The sequence below is a fragment of the Trichechus manatus genome, unplaced genomic scaffold, assembly GCF_000243295.1.
Source record: "Trichechus manatus latirostris isolate Lorelei unplaced genomic scaffold, TriManLat1.0 scaffold00070, whole genome shotgun sequence".
Classification (NCBI taxonomy): domain Eukaryota; kingdom Metazoa; phylum Chordata; class Mammalia; order Sirenia; family Trichechidae; genus Trichechus; species Trichechus manatus.
The window spans coordinates 13,367,961-13,387,496 of NW_004444006.1; the positions used below are offsets into that span (position 1 = coordinate 13,367,961).

At 41.4% G+C, this 19,536-nt stretch overlaps 1 protein-coding gene across 2 annotated transcripts in view; it reads right to left on the reverse strand.

Moving 5' to 3' along the window:
• Window positions 1-19,536, reverse strand: part of ZDHHC15 (zinc finger DHHC-type palmitoyltransferase 15) — a 224,416-nt gene that overhangs the window by 60,915 nt on the left and 143,965 nt on the right. For both annotated transcript variants that reach the window (XM_004380170.2, XM_023734698.1), the window contains exon 5: window positions 4,573-4,642. In XM_004380170.2, the coding sequence (XP_004380227.1) occupies window positions 4,573-4,642 (70 nt within the window). The remainder of the gene's footprint in view (window positions 1-4,572; window positions 4,643-19,536) is intronic.

Here is a 19,536-nt window from a genome sequence, read left to right on the forward strand (position 1 = left end):
AACATACAGGAAAATCACACAATACCAGGAATCATGGCCTAGCCAAACTGATACACACATTTTTTGGGGGACATAATTCAAACCATGACATGGGTGTCTTTGGATTTTGGACGTAACATATCCTTCATTTGGATGTGCTATTCTGGCCTATTTAACAAATGACTCGAAAAGCTGCTAGTTTTGGATGGGGCCCAGAACAAGAGAAGGCTCTTCAACAGGCTTGGGCTGCTGTGCAAGCAGCTCTGCCACTTGGGCCACATGCTCTGGCTGATCCAATGGTGCTTGAAGTGTCAGTGGCAGATAGAAATACTGTTTGGAGTCTTTGGCAGGCCTCTACTGGGTGTATCACAGTGCAGCCCCTTAGGATTTTGGAGCAGAGCCCCGCCATCTTCTGCAGGTAACCACCTTCCTTTTGAGAAACAGCTTTTGGATTGTTACTGGGCCTTGGTGGAGACTGAACGCTTAACCATGGGCTACCAAGTCACTATGCAGCCTGAGCTGCCCATCAGGAACTGGGTGTTGTCTGACCCACAGAGCCATAAATCTGGATGTGAACAGCAGCACTCCATCATTAAATGAAAGTGGTATATACAAGATCAGGTCCCAGCAGGACCTGAATGCACAAGTAAGTTGTGTGAGGAAGTGGCCCAAATGACCGTGGTCTCCACTCCTGTCACATTACCTTCCATATCCCAGTCTGCACCTATGGCCTCATGGGGAGTTTCTTATGATCACTGGACTGAGCAAGAGCAAACTGGTGCCTGGTTTACAAATGGTTCTGTGTGATATGCAGGCACCACTGGAAAGTGGACCGCAGCAGCACTACAGTCCCCTTCTGGGACCTCATACCACCAAGAAAGAAGAGCTGGGAGGGGAGCTTGTCCTTTGGACCTTGGGTCTCTGCGTTGAGAAGCTCCTAGACCAGGGCAAGATTGATGACAAGAATCTTCTTCCAGAGCCGGGAGAGAAAAAAAGTCTTCCCCTGGTGCTCATGCCCTGCATTCAAACTTCTAGCCTCCTAAACTGTGAGAGAATAAATTTTTCTTTGCTAAAGCCATCAACTTGTTCTATTTCTGTTATAGCAGCACTAGATAACTAAGAAAGAATTTGGTCCCACTTTCTGCAGACCTCTCTGAAGGACAGTGGTGAAGGGAAATCCTCCCAGTGGGCAGAACTTCGAACAGTGCACTTGATTGTTCACTTTGCTTGGAAGGAGAAATGGCCAGATGTGCGATTGTATACTGATTCATGGGCTGTGGCCAATGGTTTGTCTGGACCATCAGAGACTTAGAAGGAACATGACTGTAAAATTGGAGACAAGGAGGTATGAGGAAGAGGCATGTGCCTAGATCTCTTTGAATGGGCCAAAGAAGTGAACACATTTGTGTCTCCTGTGAATGTTCACCAAAGGCTGACCTCAGTAGAGGAGGATTTTAACAATCAGGCGGATAGGATGACACATTCTGTGGAAACCAGTCATCCTCTTTTCCTAGCCACTCTCGTCATTGCCCAATGGGCTCATGTACAAAATGATCACAGTGGCAGGGATGTAGACTGTGCATGGGCTCAGAACCATGGACTTCCACTCACTAAGACACTTAGCTACAGCCACTGCTGAGTGCCCAATCTGCCAGCAGCAGAGACCAACACTGAGTCCCCGACATGGCACCATTCCTCGAGGTGATCAGCCAGCAACCTGGTGGCAAGTTGATTACATTGGGCCACTTCTATCATGGAAAGGGCAGCATTTTGTTCTTACTGGAATAGACACTTACTCTGAATATGGATTTGCCTTCCCTGCACGCAATGCTTATGCCAAAACTACCATCCATGGACTTACAGAATGCGTTATCCACCCCCATGGTATCCCAAACAGCATCACCTCGGACCAAGGGATTCACCTCACAGCAAATGAAGTGCAGCAATGGGCCCATCCTCATGGAATTCACTAGTCTTATCATGTCATCCTGAAGCAGCTGGCTTGATAAAACCATGGAATGCCCTTCTAAAGACACAATTACGGTGCCAGCTAGGTGGCAATACCTTGCAGGGTTGGGGCAATATTTTCCAGGTGGTTGTATATGCTCTCAACCAGCATTCAGTATATGGTGCTGCTTCTCCTGTAGCGAGGACTCATGGGTCCAGGAGTCAAGGGGTGGAAATAGGAGTGGTACCACTCACTATTACCCCTAGTGACCCGCTCATAAAATTTTTGCTTCCTGTGCCCACCATCCTATGCCCTGTAGGTCTAGAGGTCTTAGTTCCAAAGGGAGGAATGCTCCCACCTGGAGACTCATCACTGTTTCCATTGAACTGGAAGTTAACAACGCCACCTGGCCACTTTGGGCTCCTTATACTTCTCGATCAACAGGTAAAGAAGGGAATTACCATATTGGCTGGTGTGATTGATCCTGATTACTGAAAGGAAATCAGATTGATATTACATAATGGAGGTAAAGAAGAGTGTGTCTGGAATGCAGGAGATCCCTTAGGGCATCTCTTAGTACTGTCATGCCCTGTGATTAAAGTCAATGGAAAACTACAGCAACCCAATTCTGACATGATTACTAATGGCCCAGGTCCTTCAGGAATGAATAGAGTCACCCCACCAGGCAAAGAATCACGACCAGCTGAGGTGCTTGCTGAGGGCAACAGGAATACGGAATGGTTGGTTGAAGAAGGTAGTTCTAAATACCAGTTATGACCATGTGACCAGTTGCAGAAACGAGGACTGTAATTGTTATCAGTATTTCTTCCTTGTATGTGTGCATCAAATATTTTTGTTTTCTTCACTTATAAAATGTAAGATGTAAATAGGATTAGTGTGTTTTTGGTTGTACGCATGCTAGTTGTATCATGTTATGTGCAAGTATGACTTCATAATTGTCTTTATTCAGAGATTATGTATGGTTTAAGGAGATGTGTACAGGTGTCATGTTGACAAGGGGTGGACTATGATCATTAAGGTTGTGTGTCAACTTGGGTGGGCCATGATTCTCAGTGGTTTGGCACTTATGATGTAGTGTGGCAGTGGTATAATGCCATAATTACCTCTATGATGAGATATGATACAGTGTGATCACCTTCAAGATGGAATCTGCTGTGAATAGCCAATCAGTTGAAAGGGAGTTTCCTTGGGGTGTGGCCTGCATCCAATAGAGGTGGACTTTCTGGCAAGGCTTGTGGGCTTTTTTCTCACTGATCCTGCAGTTGGCTCCTGTTCATCTTACCTCTGGTTCTTGGGAGTTGAGCTAGCAACTTACCTGCCATCTTGCCTTCCAATCTTGGTATTTGTTAGTCTCTGCAGCCTGTGAGCCAGAAGAAGCATCCAGTCTGACCCACGGACTTGGGGCTTTCCAGTCTCTACAACCTTGTGAGCCATTTTCTTGATATAAAACTCTCTCTATACATATTTATACACTTTACTGGTTTTGCTTCTCTAGATAACCCAGCCTAAGACACCAGCATAGTAGACCATATGATTGTCTGATTCAAAATGGCCAATACCAGTCCATTTCAGTTCACTAATGCCTGGGATATTGATCTTTATGCATTCTATTTAATTTTGACGACTTCCAATTTTCCTAGATTCATAGTTTGTACATTCCATATTCCAATTAGTAGTGGATGTCTGCAGCTGTTTCTTCTCATTTTGAGTCATGCCACATCAGTAAATGAAGGTCCCGAGAGCTTTACTCCATCTGCATCATTAGGGTTGACTCTACTTTGAGGAGGCAGCTCTTTCCCAGTCGTATTTTGAGTGCCTTCTAATCTGAGAGGTTCATCTTCTGGCACTATATCAGATAATGTTTTGCTTCTATTCAAAAGGTTTTCCTGGCCATTTTTTTCAGAAGTAGACTTCCAGGTCCTTCTTCCTAGTTTGTCTTAGTCTGGAAGCTCAGCTGAAACCTGTCCACCATGGGTGACCTTGCCGGTATATCAATACTGGTGGCATAGCTTCTAGCATCACAGCAACATGCAACCACCACAGTATGACAAACACACTACCCCAGTCTAATCATGAGAAAACATTGACAAACTCAAGTTGAGGGACATTATACAAAATACCTGACTAGTACTCAAAACTGTCAAGGTCATCAAAAACAAGTCTGAACTGTCACAGCCTAGAAAGACTGTAAGGAGACATGACTTCTAAATGTAATGTAGTATCCTAGATCTGATCCTGGGACAGAAAAAGGACTTTAGGGAAAATCAGAAACACTAAATATGGTATGGATTTTAGTTAAAAAACAATGCATCAATATTGGTTCTTTAATTGTAACAAATGCACCATACTAATATAAAATGTTAACAATATGGGAAATGGTTGTAGCGTATAAGGGAACTCTCTATATTATCTTCACAATAATTCTGTAAATCTAAAAATGTTCTAAAATAACTTATTTTTAAAATGCGAGTTTTATTTCTCTATCCTATCTTTATAATAGGTGAATCATCCTGATCTCCATAAAGGTATTTGGCATGTGTTCATCATGATTGAAAGGAAATGTTCTTAATCCAGGCATGGTTATATGTTAGGATCAGCTCAGGAGAAATATGGCTGTGACTTACATGGCACAGACAGAGCAGTGGTGGCAGCGGTCTGGCTTGATTAGATGGCATCGGTCACAAAATCGTACAGCTGTAGGAAAAATAAGATGGTTAGCACTGATTCTAGCTCAATATGAGACCATATATCTTACTACCCTAGCTGGATGGCTTGTTATACACTGATTAAGGGTAGTCAACTAATTGTATTTAAAGTTATCAATCAAAAGGAAGATCACATAGGTAAATTGTGTTATGTATTTTTTCCCTGTTGGATTAATCTAGAAAGCACCTTTTGGGGGACATAGGTAGAATGGAAAAGCTTTCATATATGGATATATGATCATAAGATTTTTGTATTATGAAACAAACTATACTATCAATTGCTTGAGTGATCTTGGGCAAATTATTCAGCCTCTGTTTAACCCAACTTCCCTATCTGAAAACAAGTATTCATAATTTATCTCTTATCTTTAGAGGCTGGATTTTATCATGTGGATAAAACTCCAACAACATGGTAAAGGAAGTGGTTCTCAGAACAACAGTTTGGAAAATAGAAGAGACATTCTAGAGCAGTCAGTTCAAATGATGATTTTACAGATAAACACGTAGGCCATGTCAAGTGACTTGCCCAAGGTCACACAGCAAGTGAGTGACAGAGCTGGGACCATTAGAGTTTTTCTGACTCATTAGTTCAGGGTTCTCTTCAACCCGTAAGTCTGATACAAAAAATCATTTTTCAACAATACTATGCCAACAAATTAGATAACTTAGATGAAAGGAGCAAATTCCTAAAGCACATAAATTGACTCATGAAGAAATAGAAAATCTCAAAAGACCCAAAACAAGTGAAGAAATTGAATCAATAATCACACACCTTTTCCCCAAAAAAGTCCTGGACCAGCTGGCTTCACTGGTGAATTCTACTAAACATTTAAAGGAGAACTGACACAAATCCTTCTTTAACTCTTCATGAAATATAATATGGAATACTTCCCTAACTCATTCAAGAGGCAAGCATTACCCTGATAGCAAAGCCAGACAAAGAAACCACAAGAAAAGAAAACTACAGACCAATATCCCTTATGAATATAGATGCAAAAATTCTCAACAAAACACTAACAAATCGAGTCCAACACCATATTAAAAGGATTATATACCATGACCAAGTGGGATTTATTCCAGGAATGTAAGGGTGGTTCAACACTATAAGATAAATGATTGTAATATATCATATTAATAGAACGAGAAGGAAAAGAACTACATAATCATCTGGATCAACACAGAAAAGGCATTCGACAAAATCCAACACCCTTTCATGATAAAAATACTCAACAAACTAGTAATAGAAGAAAAATTCTTCAATCTGATAAAGGCATTTATGAAAAACCCACAGCTAACATCATACTCAATGGAGAAAAGACTAAGAGCTTTCCCCTTAGGATCAAGAACAAGACAAAAATGCCTGCTCTTACCACTGCAGTTCAATATTGTACTGAAAATTCTAGTCAGACAAGGAAGAAGTAAAACTATCCCTTTTTACAGATAACATTATTCTATATATGGAAAACTCCAAAGAATCCACAAGAAAGCTACTAGAGCTAATAAATTAATTCAGCAAAATCACAGGGCACAAGGTTAACGTGCAAAAATCAATTGTGTTTCTGTACACCAGAAATGAACAATCTGAAAAGGAAATTAAGAAAAACAGTTTCATTTACAATAGCATCTAAAAGAATAAAACACTTAGAAATAAATTTAACCAGGGAGGTGAAAGACTTGTACATTAAAAACTTTAGAACATAAGTGAAAGAAATTTAAAAAGATCTAAATAAATGGAAAGACATTCTGTGTTCATGGATTGGAAGACTTAATATTGTTAAGATGTCAATACTACCCAAAGTGATCTATACATTCAATGCAAAATCTCAAACCAAAACCACCCCCCTGAAGTCTTCTTTGAACCAACAATAGTTTAGCTTAATTAGTAAACTATGTCTGCCTTGAGCATGTGCTTTCTTAAAGAATTATCTACGTGGGATCAAATCGACAATTCAAAAGGTCAGATGATGTCTTCGTTATCTAGTGCTGCTATAACAGAAATACCACAAGTATGGCTTTAACAAAGAGAAACTTATTTCCTCACAGTAAAGTCGGCTAAAAGTCCAAATTCAGGGTGTCACCTCCAGGGGAAGGCTTTCTCTCTGTCGGCTCTGGAGGAAGGTCCTTCTCATCAATCTTTCCCTGGACTAAGAGCTTCTCCCTGCAGGAAACCTGCATCCAAAGGATGCGCTCTGCTCCTGGCACTGCTTTCTTGGTGGTATGAGGTCCCCCTGTCTCTCGGATCGCCTCTCTCTTTCATATCCCAAAAGAAACCGGCTCAAGACACAATCCAATCCGGTAGATTGAGTACAGCCTCATCAACACAACTGCCACCCATCCCCTCTCATTAACATCATAGAGGCAGGATTTACAACACATAGGAAAATCACATCAGATGACAAAATGGTGGACAATCACACAATACCAGGAATCATGGCCCAGCCAAATTGATACACACATTTTTTGGGGGACACGATTCAATCCATGACAGATGAGAAGCCTAGGGGCTGTAAGTTTATATTAATGGTGCTGGAATTATTTAGAAAATGATAGTGAGAATGGTTGCACAGCCTGAAAAAATGTTATCAATGTCACTGAATTGTATAGGCAGTCCTGTATTACGAATGAATTCCATTCCTAACTCTGTCTTTAAGTCGAATTTGTACGTAAATCAGAAGTTAGGTATAGTTCGTATCTAATGTCAGTTTGTCAAATGTTTGTCTTAGTATATAGTATATAATGTACTCTTCTATGCATGAAAAACATGAAAGAAACACTTCCAGATACACTAAAACATCTTTAACATAATAAAAATAATGTTTTGATGCATGTTGCAAAGTAGCGCCCGTTTTTGTTATTATGAACCATTGTATGTACCTTTTCCACAGTTGAAGAGATACTTACAGGGCAAACGTGACTCAAAATACTCAGAAAATTTTGTTCTGTAAAATCTTTGAGACCAATTAGATATTTTATTGTAGACTCTGAACTAAAAAATCTACGTTGTACCACCAGGCCGCATTTCTGTTGAGTTTTGAACCCTTCTCATCAGAGGCAGGGAAGGTTGGGTGTGTGGGTAGGATGATGCTGGGGCAAGACAGATCATTCCCCCATCACCTCCTCACTAGACCTGTCAACCCCACACAGCAACTATGAGGCCTCTGCCTCAAGATGCAAGGGAGAAAGTGCCGCTCAGGATGTGCTAAGAGCGAGCCTGGGGCTCAAGGGTTGTGAAGAGGACGCTTTGGGAAACTCAAGTCTGAAGTTCTCCACGGACCCCTGGAAACCATACGGACGTACAGAGGTCAGGAATCTAACACTGCCCCCCGACTTCCAGCCACCAAAAGGCAAAGAACCGCTGCAATAGTGAAATTCCATATGTGGTAGTGGAAACAGAAGCCTTGAGAGTTGCTGCCATGACTCTGGGCTGCACAGAGCGTCGGGCAGGATGGGATGGGCTGAGCTGGGTAAGGATGTGCTGCGGAGGTGCCCTGGCCATATGCTCAGCGCAGCACATTGACCGGTTGTACTGGGAGAACACGCACAGCGAGGCACCCACGTCCCGCCCTCTGGCTGCCACCATCTGCAAGCCTGCCATGTGGAGTGGAGCAGTGGTAGTTGGGGCACGCAGACAGTAGGGCCAGCCCTTTCCAAGCACCAAGGGAGAAGGGTGCAGGTGGTCTCTCTGCTCACTGCTGCCAGCCCACGGCTGGACACACCATGTCGCAAGGGTCTGCAAGCCGCCAGTGGCTGCCCAAATACCCGCTGCCGCACCTGCGCATGTGGGAGGGAGAAGCACGGCCCATCCCGTGAGCGGCGGCCGAACAGTCAGTTTTTTCCTGATAGGCTTTACAAGGGTTGATTCATAACTATGGGTTGTACTAAGTCAGACGTTCATAACCCGGGGGGCTGCCGGTACATGTACAAATTGTTGAAATGGTGTATCTTTTGCTGTGTATATTTTCACACACACACACACACACACAATTCGTCAGCCTTCTTTGCAGAAATGGAAAATCCAATCCTCAAATTTATATGGAATTGCAAGGACCCAAAATGGCCAAAAGCAATCTTAAAAAAGAACAAAATAGGAGGACTCACATCTCCCGGTTTCAAAATGTACTATAAAACTACAGTAATCAAAACAGTCTGTCATTTGCTATAATGACAGACGCATAGATCAATGGAATACAATTAAGAATCCAGAAATAAACCCACAGATCTATGGTCAATTGATTTTTGACAAAAGTGATAAATCCATTCAGTATAGAAAGTATAGTCTCTTCAACAAGTAGTGTTGGGACAACTGGATCTCCATATGCAAAAGAATGAAGTTGGACCTATACCTCACACCATACACAAAAATTACCTCAAAATAGATCTATGACCTAAATGTAAGAATTAAAACCATAAAACTTTTAGAACAAAACGGTAATGCTTTGGGACCTAGTTTTTGCCAACGGATTCATAGAACACAAAAAGCATGAGCAACAAAAGACAAAATAGATAAATTGGACTTTATCAAAATTAAAAAATTTTGTGCATCAAAGGACTTCATTAACAAAGTGAAGAGAAAACCTACAGAGGGGTAGAAAACATTTGGGAACCATATATCTGATAAGTTTTATATCCAGAATATATATAGAATTCCTACAACTCAATAACAAAAAAGACAAACCCAATCAAAAAATGGGCAAAGGACTTGAACAGATATTTCACCAAAGAAGATATACAAACGGCCATTAAGCACATGAAAAGATGCTTTATGTCATTAGTCATTAGGAAAATGCAAACCAAAATCACAATGAGATACCACTTCACCCCTACTAGGATGGCTATTATCAGAAAAAAGGAACATAACAAGTGTTGACGAGGATATGGAGAAATTGGAACCCTCATCCATTGATGGTGGGAGTGTACAATGGTACAGTCACTGGGAAAAAGTTTGGTGGTTCTTTAAAAAGTTAAACATAGAATTACAATATGAATCCAGTAATTCTACTCTTATGTACATACCCAAGAGACTTGAAAGCAGGGGCCCAAACAGACACTTGTACAACAATGTTCATTGCATATTATTCACAATAGCCAAAAGGTGGAAACAACTCAAGCGTCCATCAACAGATGAATGGATAAATAAAATGTGCTACATCCATACAAACTTGTTGCTGTCAAGTTAATTCTGACTCATGGCAACCCCATGTGCTACAGAGTAGAACTGCTCCACAGAGTTTTCTTGGCTGTAATCTTTATGAAAGCAGATCACCAGGCCTTTCTTCCATGGTGCCACTGGGTAAGTTTGAACCATCAACCTTTAGGTTAGTAGTTGAGTGCAAACCATTTGGAATATTATTAAGCCATAAAGAGAAATGAAGTTCTGATACATGCTACGCCACAAATAAACCTTTAAAACATTATGCTGAGTGAAACAATTCAGACAGAAAAGGGCAAATATTGCATGACCCCATTTATATGAAATATCTAAAATAGGCAAATGCATAGAGACCAAAGTTTATTAGTGGTTACCAAGGACAGGTGGGCTGGGGAAAAGGGGAGTTATTGCTTAAGGAATTCTGAGTTTCTGTTACATGTTGAATGTAATTAATGTCACTGAATTGTACATGTGAAAATGATTGAAATGGAGAATGTTTTGTTATATATATTCTACCACAATAAAAAAAATCATTTCTCTCTCCATCCCTCCCACCCTCCCTCCATTCCTCTCTCCCGCCCTTTCTTTACCTTTCCCTCTCATTTTCTCTGTGTTCACTGATAGAGTGTGACTGTATTTGATTATAGAGTATGACTGTGTTTTTAAGTGTGACAATGAAAATATATGAGTAATTTGAGCTAATAAAATAATTCCACACGTAACTGATTCAACATGTTAACATCTGTTGAATCAGCCCCCAACTCATGGCAACCCCATGCACAACGGGATGGGACTGTTGTGATCCATAGGGTTTTCATTGGCTGATTTTTTTTGAGATTCAGCATAATAGACTGCCAATGCAGCAGTTTTGTGTTCTAGAAATGGGAGGAGGGGAGGTGTTGACCAGACTATAATTGAGGTTTAGCTCCGTCAGCATATTTTTAAAAGTATCTTCTATGAGAATACTCTAGTTAAAGCTACCATCATCTCTCACCTAGACGACTGCAATAGCTGCCTAATTGATCACTCTGCTTTCATTCTTACCCTGTGGAATACATTCTCTACAGAGTAGCCAGGTGATCTGTTAAAAACAGATGATCATATCACTCTCCACTTGAAATGCTCAGTAGATTTCCAACATCCTTCGATAAAATTCAGACTCCTTACCATGGCCTGCATCATGTGCCCTTTGCCTACTGCTTCAATCTCATCTTGTCCCACTCTCCACCTGCTATGCTCCAGCAACACTGGCTGTCTGCTCTTCTAACATTCCAAGCTTGCTCCTGTCTCAGGGCCTTTTGCACTTGCAGTTCCTTCTGACTGGAATGCTCATCTCTCTGCTCTTTGCATGGCTAGATCCTCTTTATCATTCAGTTCTCAGTTCAAATGGTATTTCCTCAGAAAAGCTTTTCTTATTACACTCTATCATAGGGGCTGCAAAGATATGCCTCAAGGGGTCAGGCAATAGTGAGTAGTGAGTGAAGCAGCCAATTTGGGATTGTGGTAAAACACGAGAATTCATGCCCTATCTACAAAGAGCAGCCGTTACTCAGCTTCAGCTAATTTTTGCCATGTGGTAATGCAAATCAAATGTTGACAGAGCATTTGAATTTTCAAGAGTAACTATAAATCTGGATTTTTATGTGGAAATAACATAACTGTTAAAAACTTCTAACAAATGTGAAGTTTAAAAAGACATACATAGATAAAACAAAATACATCTCTGGGTCCAATTCAGCCCGTATGCCTCTAGTTTGTGACCTTTGCTCTATTACATCATGCTGTTTACTACTGCCTTGCATAATTTCCTGTCTCCCTTTCACCAAAATTAAAACTCCCTAAGGGCTGGGACCTTGCCTGTCTTGTTCAACCCTGTATTCCCAATGCATGTAAGAGTGGCTCACACATAGCAGGCACCTTTTAAAAATTAGTATTATGCCAATTCAACTTTTTACAGGTATACAACTTATTGACATCAACTACATTAATCGGCTGTGCAACCATTACCTGTAATCAATGTGATTCTTCCATCACCATAAACAGAAACTCAGTGCTCCATAAGCAAAAATGATCCCCATTCCCCCTCCCTCCCACCCCTGGTAACCACTAATAAACTTCAGTCTCTATACATTTGCCTGTTATTGTCTTTTTATATAAGTGAGGTCATACAATATTTGTCCTTTTGTGATTGACTTATTTTACTCAGCATAATATGTTCAAGTTCCATCCATGCTGTAGCATGTATCAAGACCATTTCTCCTTCTGGCTGAGTAGTATTTCATTGCATATATGTACTACATTTTGTTTATCCTTTCATCTGTTGATGGGCATTTAGGTTGTTTCCACCTTTTGGCTATAGTGAATAGCGCTGCAATGAACACTGGTGTACAAGTCTCTGAGTTTCTGCTTTCAAGTCTTTTGGGTATATACCTAGGAGTGGAACTGATGGGTCATCTGGTAGTTCTATTTTTAGTTTTTTGAGGAATCACCACACCATTTTCCACAACAACTGTGTCATTCTGCATTCCCACCAGGAACGGGTAAGGGTTCCAATTTCCCCACATTCTCCCCAACATTTGTTATATTACGTTTTTTTTTTTCAATCTTAGCTATGCTGTTGTTGTTTTGTTGTAAGGTGCTGTCGAGTTGGTTCTGACTCAGTGACACTATGTACAACAGAACAAAACACTGCCTGGTCCTGTGCCATCCTCACAATCATTGTTATCTTTGAGCCCATTGTTGCAGCCACTGTGTCAAACCATCTTGTTGAGGGTCTTCCTCTTTTTCCCTGACCGTCTAGTTTACCAAACATGATGTCCTTCTTCAGGGACTGATCCTTCCTGATAACATATCCAAAGTATGTGAGACGTAGTCTCACCATCCCTGCTTCTAAGGAGCATTCTGGCTGTCCTTCTTCCAAAATTTGTTCATTCTTCTGGCAGTCCATGGTATATTCAATATTCTTCACCAATATCATAATTTAAAGGTGTCAATCCTACTGGAGTGAAATGGTATCTCATTGTGGTTTTGATTTGCATCTTTTCATGTGTTTGATCGCCATTTGAATGTTCTCTTTGGTGAAATGTCTATTCAAGTTTGCCTATTTTATGATTGGTTATTTGTCTTTTTGTTGTTGTCAAAGTTTTATATATATACATAATTTGTACACCTGTAAAAAGCTGAATTGGCAGATGTTGTGTGATAGATATAATTACAACAATAACAACAAAGAGCAGCTGCTGAGGCTGCTTAAGTACAAACAAACACGTCATGGGATTTGGTTTCTTGGTTTGGAGGTTCAGGGTCATGGCCTCGTGGAACATCCCAGTTAATTGGCCTAATATTGTCTTTAGTGATTCTGTCCCACCTGCTAGTTGGTTGCAAAGTGTCTGGGGTTTTAAAAGCTTGCAAGCAGTCATCCAAGGTACAGTTAGTCTCTATTTACCTGGAGCAACAGAGGAAGAAAGAGAGTCAGGAATAGGAGGAGGAAATGGAATGTGTGGCTAATTGCCTCCATGAACAACTGCCTCCTTTGCCATGAGACCAGAGGAACTGGATGGTGCCTGGCTACCATTACTGAACGTTTTGGTCAAAGATTGTATAGGAGAATCCTGATCAAAAGGGGGTAAAATGCAGACTAGAACTACAAATCCTCATGGAATCCAGACTTTCTGGAGCCACTGAGGCTGGATGAACCCCCAAAACTACTGCCCTGCGATTATCTTTAAGCCTTATACAAAAAATACACCCTGAAGTCTTCTTAAAACCAAAGAATAGTTTAGCTTAACTAGTAAAGAATGGCTGCCTTGAGTACCGTCCGATCTTAAGAACTATCTATATGGGATCAAATTGACAACAGCAACTCAAAAGATTAGATAGGAAACTTAGAGGGCAGTGAGTTTATGTTATTGGGGGAGGAACAATTTGGAAAAAGAGTGTGAGGATGGTTGCATAACCTGAAGAATGTAATCAATGTTACTGAATTGTACATGTAGAAACAGTTGAATTGGTGTATGTTCTGCTGTGTTTATTCTTAACAACAAGAAAAAAATGAAATAAAATTTAAAAATTAGTATTATAGAAATTTTCACAATACACTAAAAGTAGATATAATGGTGTAATGAACTCCATATAGTGCTACCCAGCTTCAACAATTATCAACATTGTACCATTTTGTTTAATTTATTCCCTCCACTGGCTTTGACTTGAAAATTTTAAAGAAAATCTCAGACACTGTATCACTTTAAACTAAATACTTCAGTATACATGAAGACATTTAAAATTTCAACCACCATGCCATTGACTCCCTAACTAATTAACAATAAATAGTTAATATCACCTAATGTTGTTGTTGTTAGGTGCCGTTGAGTCAGTTCTGACTCATAGCGACCCCGTGTACAACAGAAGGAAACCATGCCTAGTCCTGCGCCATCCTCACAATAGCTATTATGCTTGAGCTCATTGTTGAAGCCGGTGTGTTGATACATCTTGTTGAGGGACTTCCTCTTTTTTGCTGACCCTCTACTTTACCAAGCACGATGTCCTTCTCCAGGGACTGATCCCTCCTGATAACATGTCCAAAGTATGTGAGATGTAATCTCACTAAACTTGCTTCTAGGGAGCATTCTGGTTATAATTCTTCCAAGACAGATTTATTTGTTCTTTTGGCAGTCCATGACATATTCAATATTCTTCGCCAACACCGTAATTCAAAGCCATCAATTCTTTGGTCTTCCTTATTCATTGTCCAGCTTTCACACACATATGACGTGATTGAAAACACCATGGCTTGGATCAGGCATACGTTAGTCCTTAGAGTGACATCTTTGGTTTTTAACACTTTAAAGAGATCTTTATTTTGTTATTATTTTTTGTATGTTACAGTGGACATTTATTTGAATCTCTTGGCTGGGGTTTCTCCATCGTATAAGGCAGAACCATTACTCTAAAGCTGCAAATGTCAGATGTTCACTTTCCCATCCACCTTGGTGGCCAGAAACCAGGGACATGGCTTAGATTCATCAGTTAGGCACACTCGCCTCTGAGTTCAGCAGTGGCAGCCACTGCACTGGCTCTGTGGTATGATTTTAGCTGTGTCTCATCTACTTCTGTATTCTTTGCCTAGGGCTGCCATAACAAATTACCACAAACTGCGTGGTTTAAAACAACAGAAATTTATTCTCTCACAATTTGGGAGCCTAGAAGTTCAAAAACAAGGTATGGACAGGGTCATATTCTCTCTGAAGGCTCTAGGGGAGGATCCTTCCCTGCCTCTTCCAATTTCTGGTGGTTGCCAAGCATTCCTTTGTGTTCCTTGGCTTATAGACACACCACTTCAATACATGCCTTCATAGTGTTCTCCCTGTGTATCTATCTCTGTGTTTCTTCTCTTCTTATAAGGACATTAAAAAAAATTGACTTTGAGTCAATTCCGACTCATACCAACCCTATAGGACAGAGTAGAACTGTCTCATGGGGTTTCAAGGCTGCAAATCTTTTTTTTTTCTTTTTCTTTTTATTGTATTTCAAATGAAGGTTTGCAGAGCAAATCAGTTTCTCATTAAACAATTAATATACATATTATTTTGTGACACTGGCTGCCAAACCCACAACATTTCAACACTATCCACCTCTCAACCTTAGGTTCTCTATTACTAGCTTTCCTGTCCCCGCCTTCTTGTCACTGCCCCTGGGCTGGTGTGCCACGTTAGTCTGGTTTTGTCTTATGGTCCCGTCTAATCTTTGGCTGGACAGTGAACCTCAGAAGTGACTTCAATACTGAGTTAAAAAGGTGTGGGGGGCCACACTCTTGGGGTTTCTCCAGTATCTGTCAGACCAATAAGTCTGGTCTTTTTTTTTTTGTGAACTAGAATTTTTTCTACATTTTTCTCCAGCTCTGTCCGGGACCCTCTATTATGATCCCTATCAGAGCAGTCGGTGCTGGTAGCTGGGCACCATCTAGTTGTGCTGGACTCAGTCTGGTGGAGGCTGTGGTAGTTATGTTCCATTAGTCATATGGACTAATCTTTCCCTTTTGACTTTGGTTTTCTTCATTTTCTCTTGCTACAGATGGAGTGGGACCAGTAGAGTATCTTAGATGGCTGCTCACAAGCTTTTAAGACCCAAGATGCTACTCACCAAAGTAGCATGCAGAACATTTTCTTTATATTATGTTATGCCACCTGAGCTACATGTCCCCGGACACCATGGTCCCCAGCCCTCAGCCCAGTAACTTGGTCCCTCAGGGAGTTTGGACGTGTCTATGAAGCTTCCATGACCTTGCCTTGGTCAAGTTGGGCTGACTTAACCAGAATTGTGTACTGTCTTACCCTTCACCAAAGTTACCACTTATCTATTGTCTAGTTAGTGCTTTTCCCTCCTCACCCCTACCCTTCCTAGTAACTATCAAAGATTGTTTCTTTCTGTGTGTAAACCTTTTCATGAGTTTTTATAATAGTGGTCTTATACAGAATTTGCCCTTTTGTGATTGACTTATTACACTCAGCATAATGCCCTACAGATTCATCCACATTGTGAGATGTTTTGCAGATTCATCATTTTTCTTTATTGTTGCATAGTATTCCATTGTGTGTATGTATCATAGTTTGTTAATCCATTTATCTGTTGATGGGCACTTAGGTTGTTTCCATCTTCTTGCTGTTGTGAATAATGCTGCAATGAACATGGGTGTGCATATGTTGATTCACGTGATGGCTCTTATTTCCCAAGCATATATTCTTAGTAATAGGATTGCTGGATCATATGGTATTTTGATTTCTAGCTTTTGAAGGAAGCGTCATATCGTTGTCTAAAATGGTTGTACCATTTTACATTCCCACTAGCAGTGCATAAGAGTTCCAAGCTGCCCACAGCCTCCTCAGCATTTGTTATTTTCTGTTTTTTTGATTCATGCTAGTAATGTCGGGGTGAGATGGTATCTCAATGTAATTTTGATTGCATTTCTCTAGTGGTTACTGATCTCGAGCATTTAAACATGAATGTCTTCTTTGGCGAAGTCTGTTCATACCCTTTGCCCATTTTTTAATTGGATTATTTAACTTTTTGTTGTAGAGGTGTTGGATTTTCCTACAAATTTCAGAGATTAGACCTTAGTCGGATTTGTCATAGTCAAAAAATTTTTCCCAGTCTGTAGGTTCTCTTTTTACTCTTTTGGTGAAGTCTTTTGATGGGCATAAGTGTTTAATTTTTAAAAGATATGTTATCTAGCTTATTTTCTGGCATTTGTGTATTGTTAGTTATGGTTTGCATGCGATTTATGGTGTATATTAGGTCCTTTAATGTTGATCCTATTTTTTCTTCTATGATCTTTATAGTTTTGGATTTTATATTTAGGTTTTTAATCCATTTTGAATTAGTTTTCGTGTATGGTGTAAGGTATGGGCCCTGTTTCATTTTTTTACAGATGGACATACAGTTTTGCCAGCACCAATTGTTTAAAAAAGTGTCTTTTTAGGTTCCGGCAAAATGGCGCTCTAGGCAGAAGCACCACGCCGTCCCTCCACAGCAAAGATCCGAAAAACTAAGCCGAACAGAGAATACAACAATCCTGAAACCCTAAAACATCAAATGAAGAGATAAAGAACTCAGCCAAGAACCAAATGGAGTGAGAAAACTGACAGAGAATGGAGAGCGAGGAGAGATTCATGCAGAGGTCCCCTACCAGCTAACGCAACAGATCCACCATCTTGGACTCCTATCGGAGACCAGCAAACGGGGTACGAGAAAGCAGCCTCACGGAGCGTCCAGCGGGAGACAAAACAACAAGTAATTTGCGGTGTGCGCTTTCCCACCCCCCACCCCTCTTCGCCCCAGCTCGGCCTCCTCTGCTTCCCGTGGCCACAGTCTCTTGACCAGGAAACACCGGCTGCTTGGATTCCACACACCCAAGCGGGCGGCTCTCTGGGTGCCATTTGTTGGCTGCTGGTGTTGCTTTTTTCCGCTTCTTTTGATTTCTTCCTTGCCTCTCGCCATCTCCCCCTCCTTTCGCTCGAGTGCCTCGCTCCGTGCACCATCTTTGCTTTTTCCTGAGGGGCTGCAGAGCGCCGGCAATTTGTGATATACGCATTCCCACTCTCTACCCTTCTTCACCCATACTCGGCCCCCTCCGCTTCCCACGGACACAGTCTCTTGTCCAGAAACACCAGTCCGCACTAGCTGGCTCTCTGAGTGCCATTTGTTGGCTGCTAGTGTTGCTTTTTTCTTCTGCTTCTTTTGATTTATCACTTGCCTCTCACCACCTCCCCCTCCTTTTGCGCGAGTGCCTGGCTCCGTGTGCCATCTTTGCTTCTTCCTGAGGGGGCTGCACAGCACCGGCAATTTGTGATATACGCTTTCCCACTCTCTACCCTTCTTCACCCACACTTGGCCTCCTCTGCTTCCCACGGACACAATCTCTTCTCCAGGAACACCAGCCTGCACTACCTGGCTCTCTGAGTGCCATTTGTTGGCTGATGGTGTTGCTTTTTTTTCCTGCTTCTTATGATTTCTTACTTACCTCTCGCCACCTCCCTCTCCTTTCGCTCGAGTGCCTGGCTCAGTGCGCCATCTTTACTTCTTCCTGAGGGGCTGTGGAGATCCATTCGAGTGTGGAGCTGCTTCCCGGTCTGGGCTACCACGCTGGTGGGATCCCGAGGCTTTTGTTCGTTTGTTTGTTTTGAATTGTTTGTTTGTTTTCTTTTCCTTTGCTTGAGTCGGGAGCCCTTTCTGGCCAGGCAGAGCTGCGTGGCAAGGAACTCCCCTTCAGCTTCCACAGACATGCAGAGAGATCCCTGAGAGCATTTCTTTTTTCGTTGGTTTTTTTTTCTGTATATTTTTGGGGGGCCTTTCTTGTTCTTTTTTTTTTTTAATTTGTTTTGTTTTCTTTTACCTCTTTTTCCCTTTTTGTCTTTCCTCATTGTTCAGTTTCTCGTCTCTCTATATCTTCCTTCTCTTTCTAATCCCTGAATACCAGGCGTTGTATACCTCTATGCCTTCTAGCCAGGCTGTACTGCAGCACCTGAGACTGACTTCCCCAGACCTCAAAGCTGCATCGGTGGGATCCCTGGAAACTTTGGGGTTCTTTAACCTTTCTGATTTTTATTTATTAATTCTTTTCTTTTCTTCCTCTTCCCCTTTCTGTTTTTCTCCATTTCATAGTCTCTCATCTCTACATTCCAACGGCAGGCACCCCTAGCATTCTTGTTTGTTTCTTCGTAGGTTTTTGGCTCCTGTTCCTCTCTCCTCTCTCCCATATCCATTTTAGCTCCACACATAACAATCTCCCCACTGCATCCTGCCTACCTGCACCGTGCGCTTGACATCACACCACGAAGCAGCACAGGCATGGCCTACTGGAACTTGCCCTGCACTGATTACCAAGCTGCTTTTGTGGCTGTAGTAAGTGCCACAAACAACCCATCCCAGTAACCCCTCTTCAACTAGACCTGCCCTGCTGTACCATATCTGAGTGACTGACCATGCCAGTTGGAGAAGGAGGTGAAAAGTATTGAGCGCAAAGACAAGCAAACAACAAAGAACACACAGTCCGCCTGCTCAAACATAGTCAAATTTTTTTTTAAAAAATGGGATGAAACAAACAAATCTACAATCAATGAATGAGAAAAATAACTACTGAATGCCCCCAAAACAGCAGACAATATCAAAACATTTACAAAAACAGGACAGGATGCTTCCAATAGGCATCCAAAATAAAACACCAGATGACTCTCCTGTGG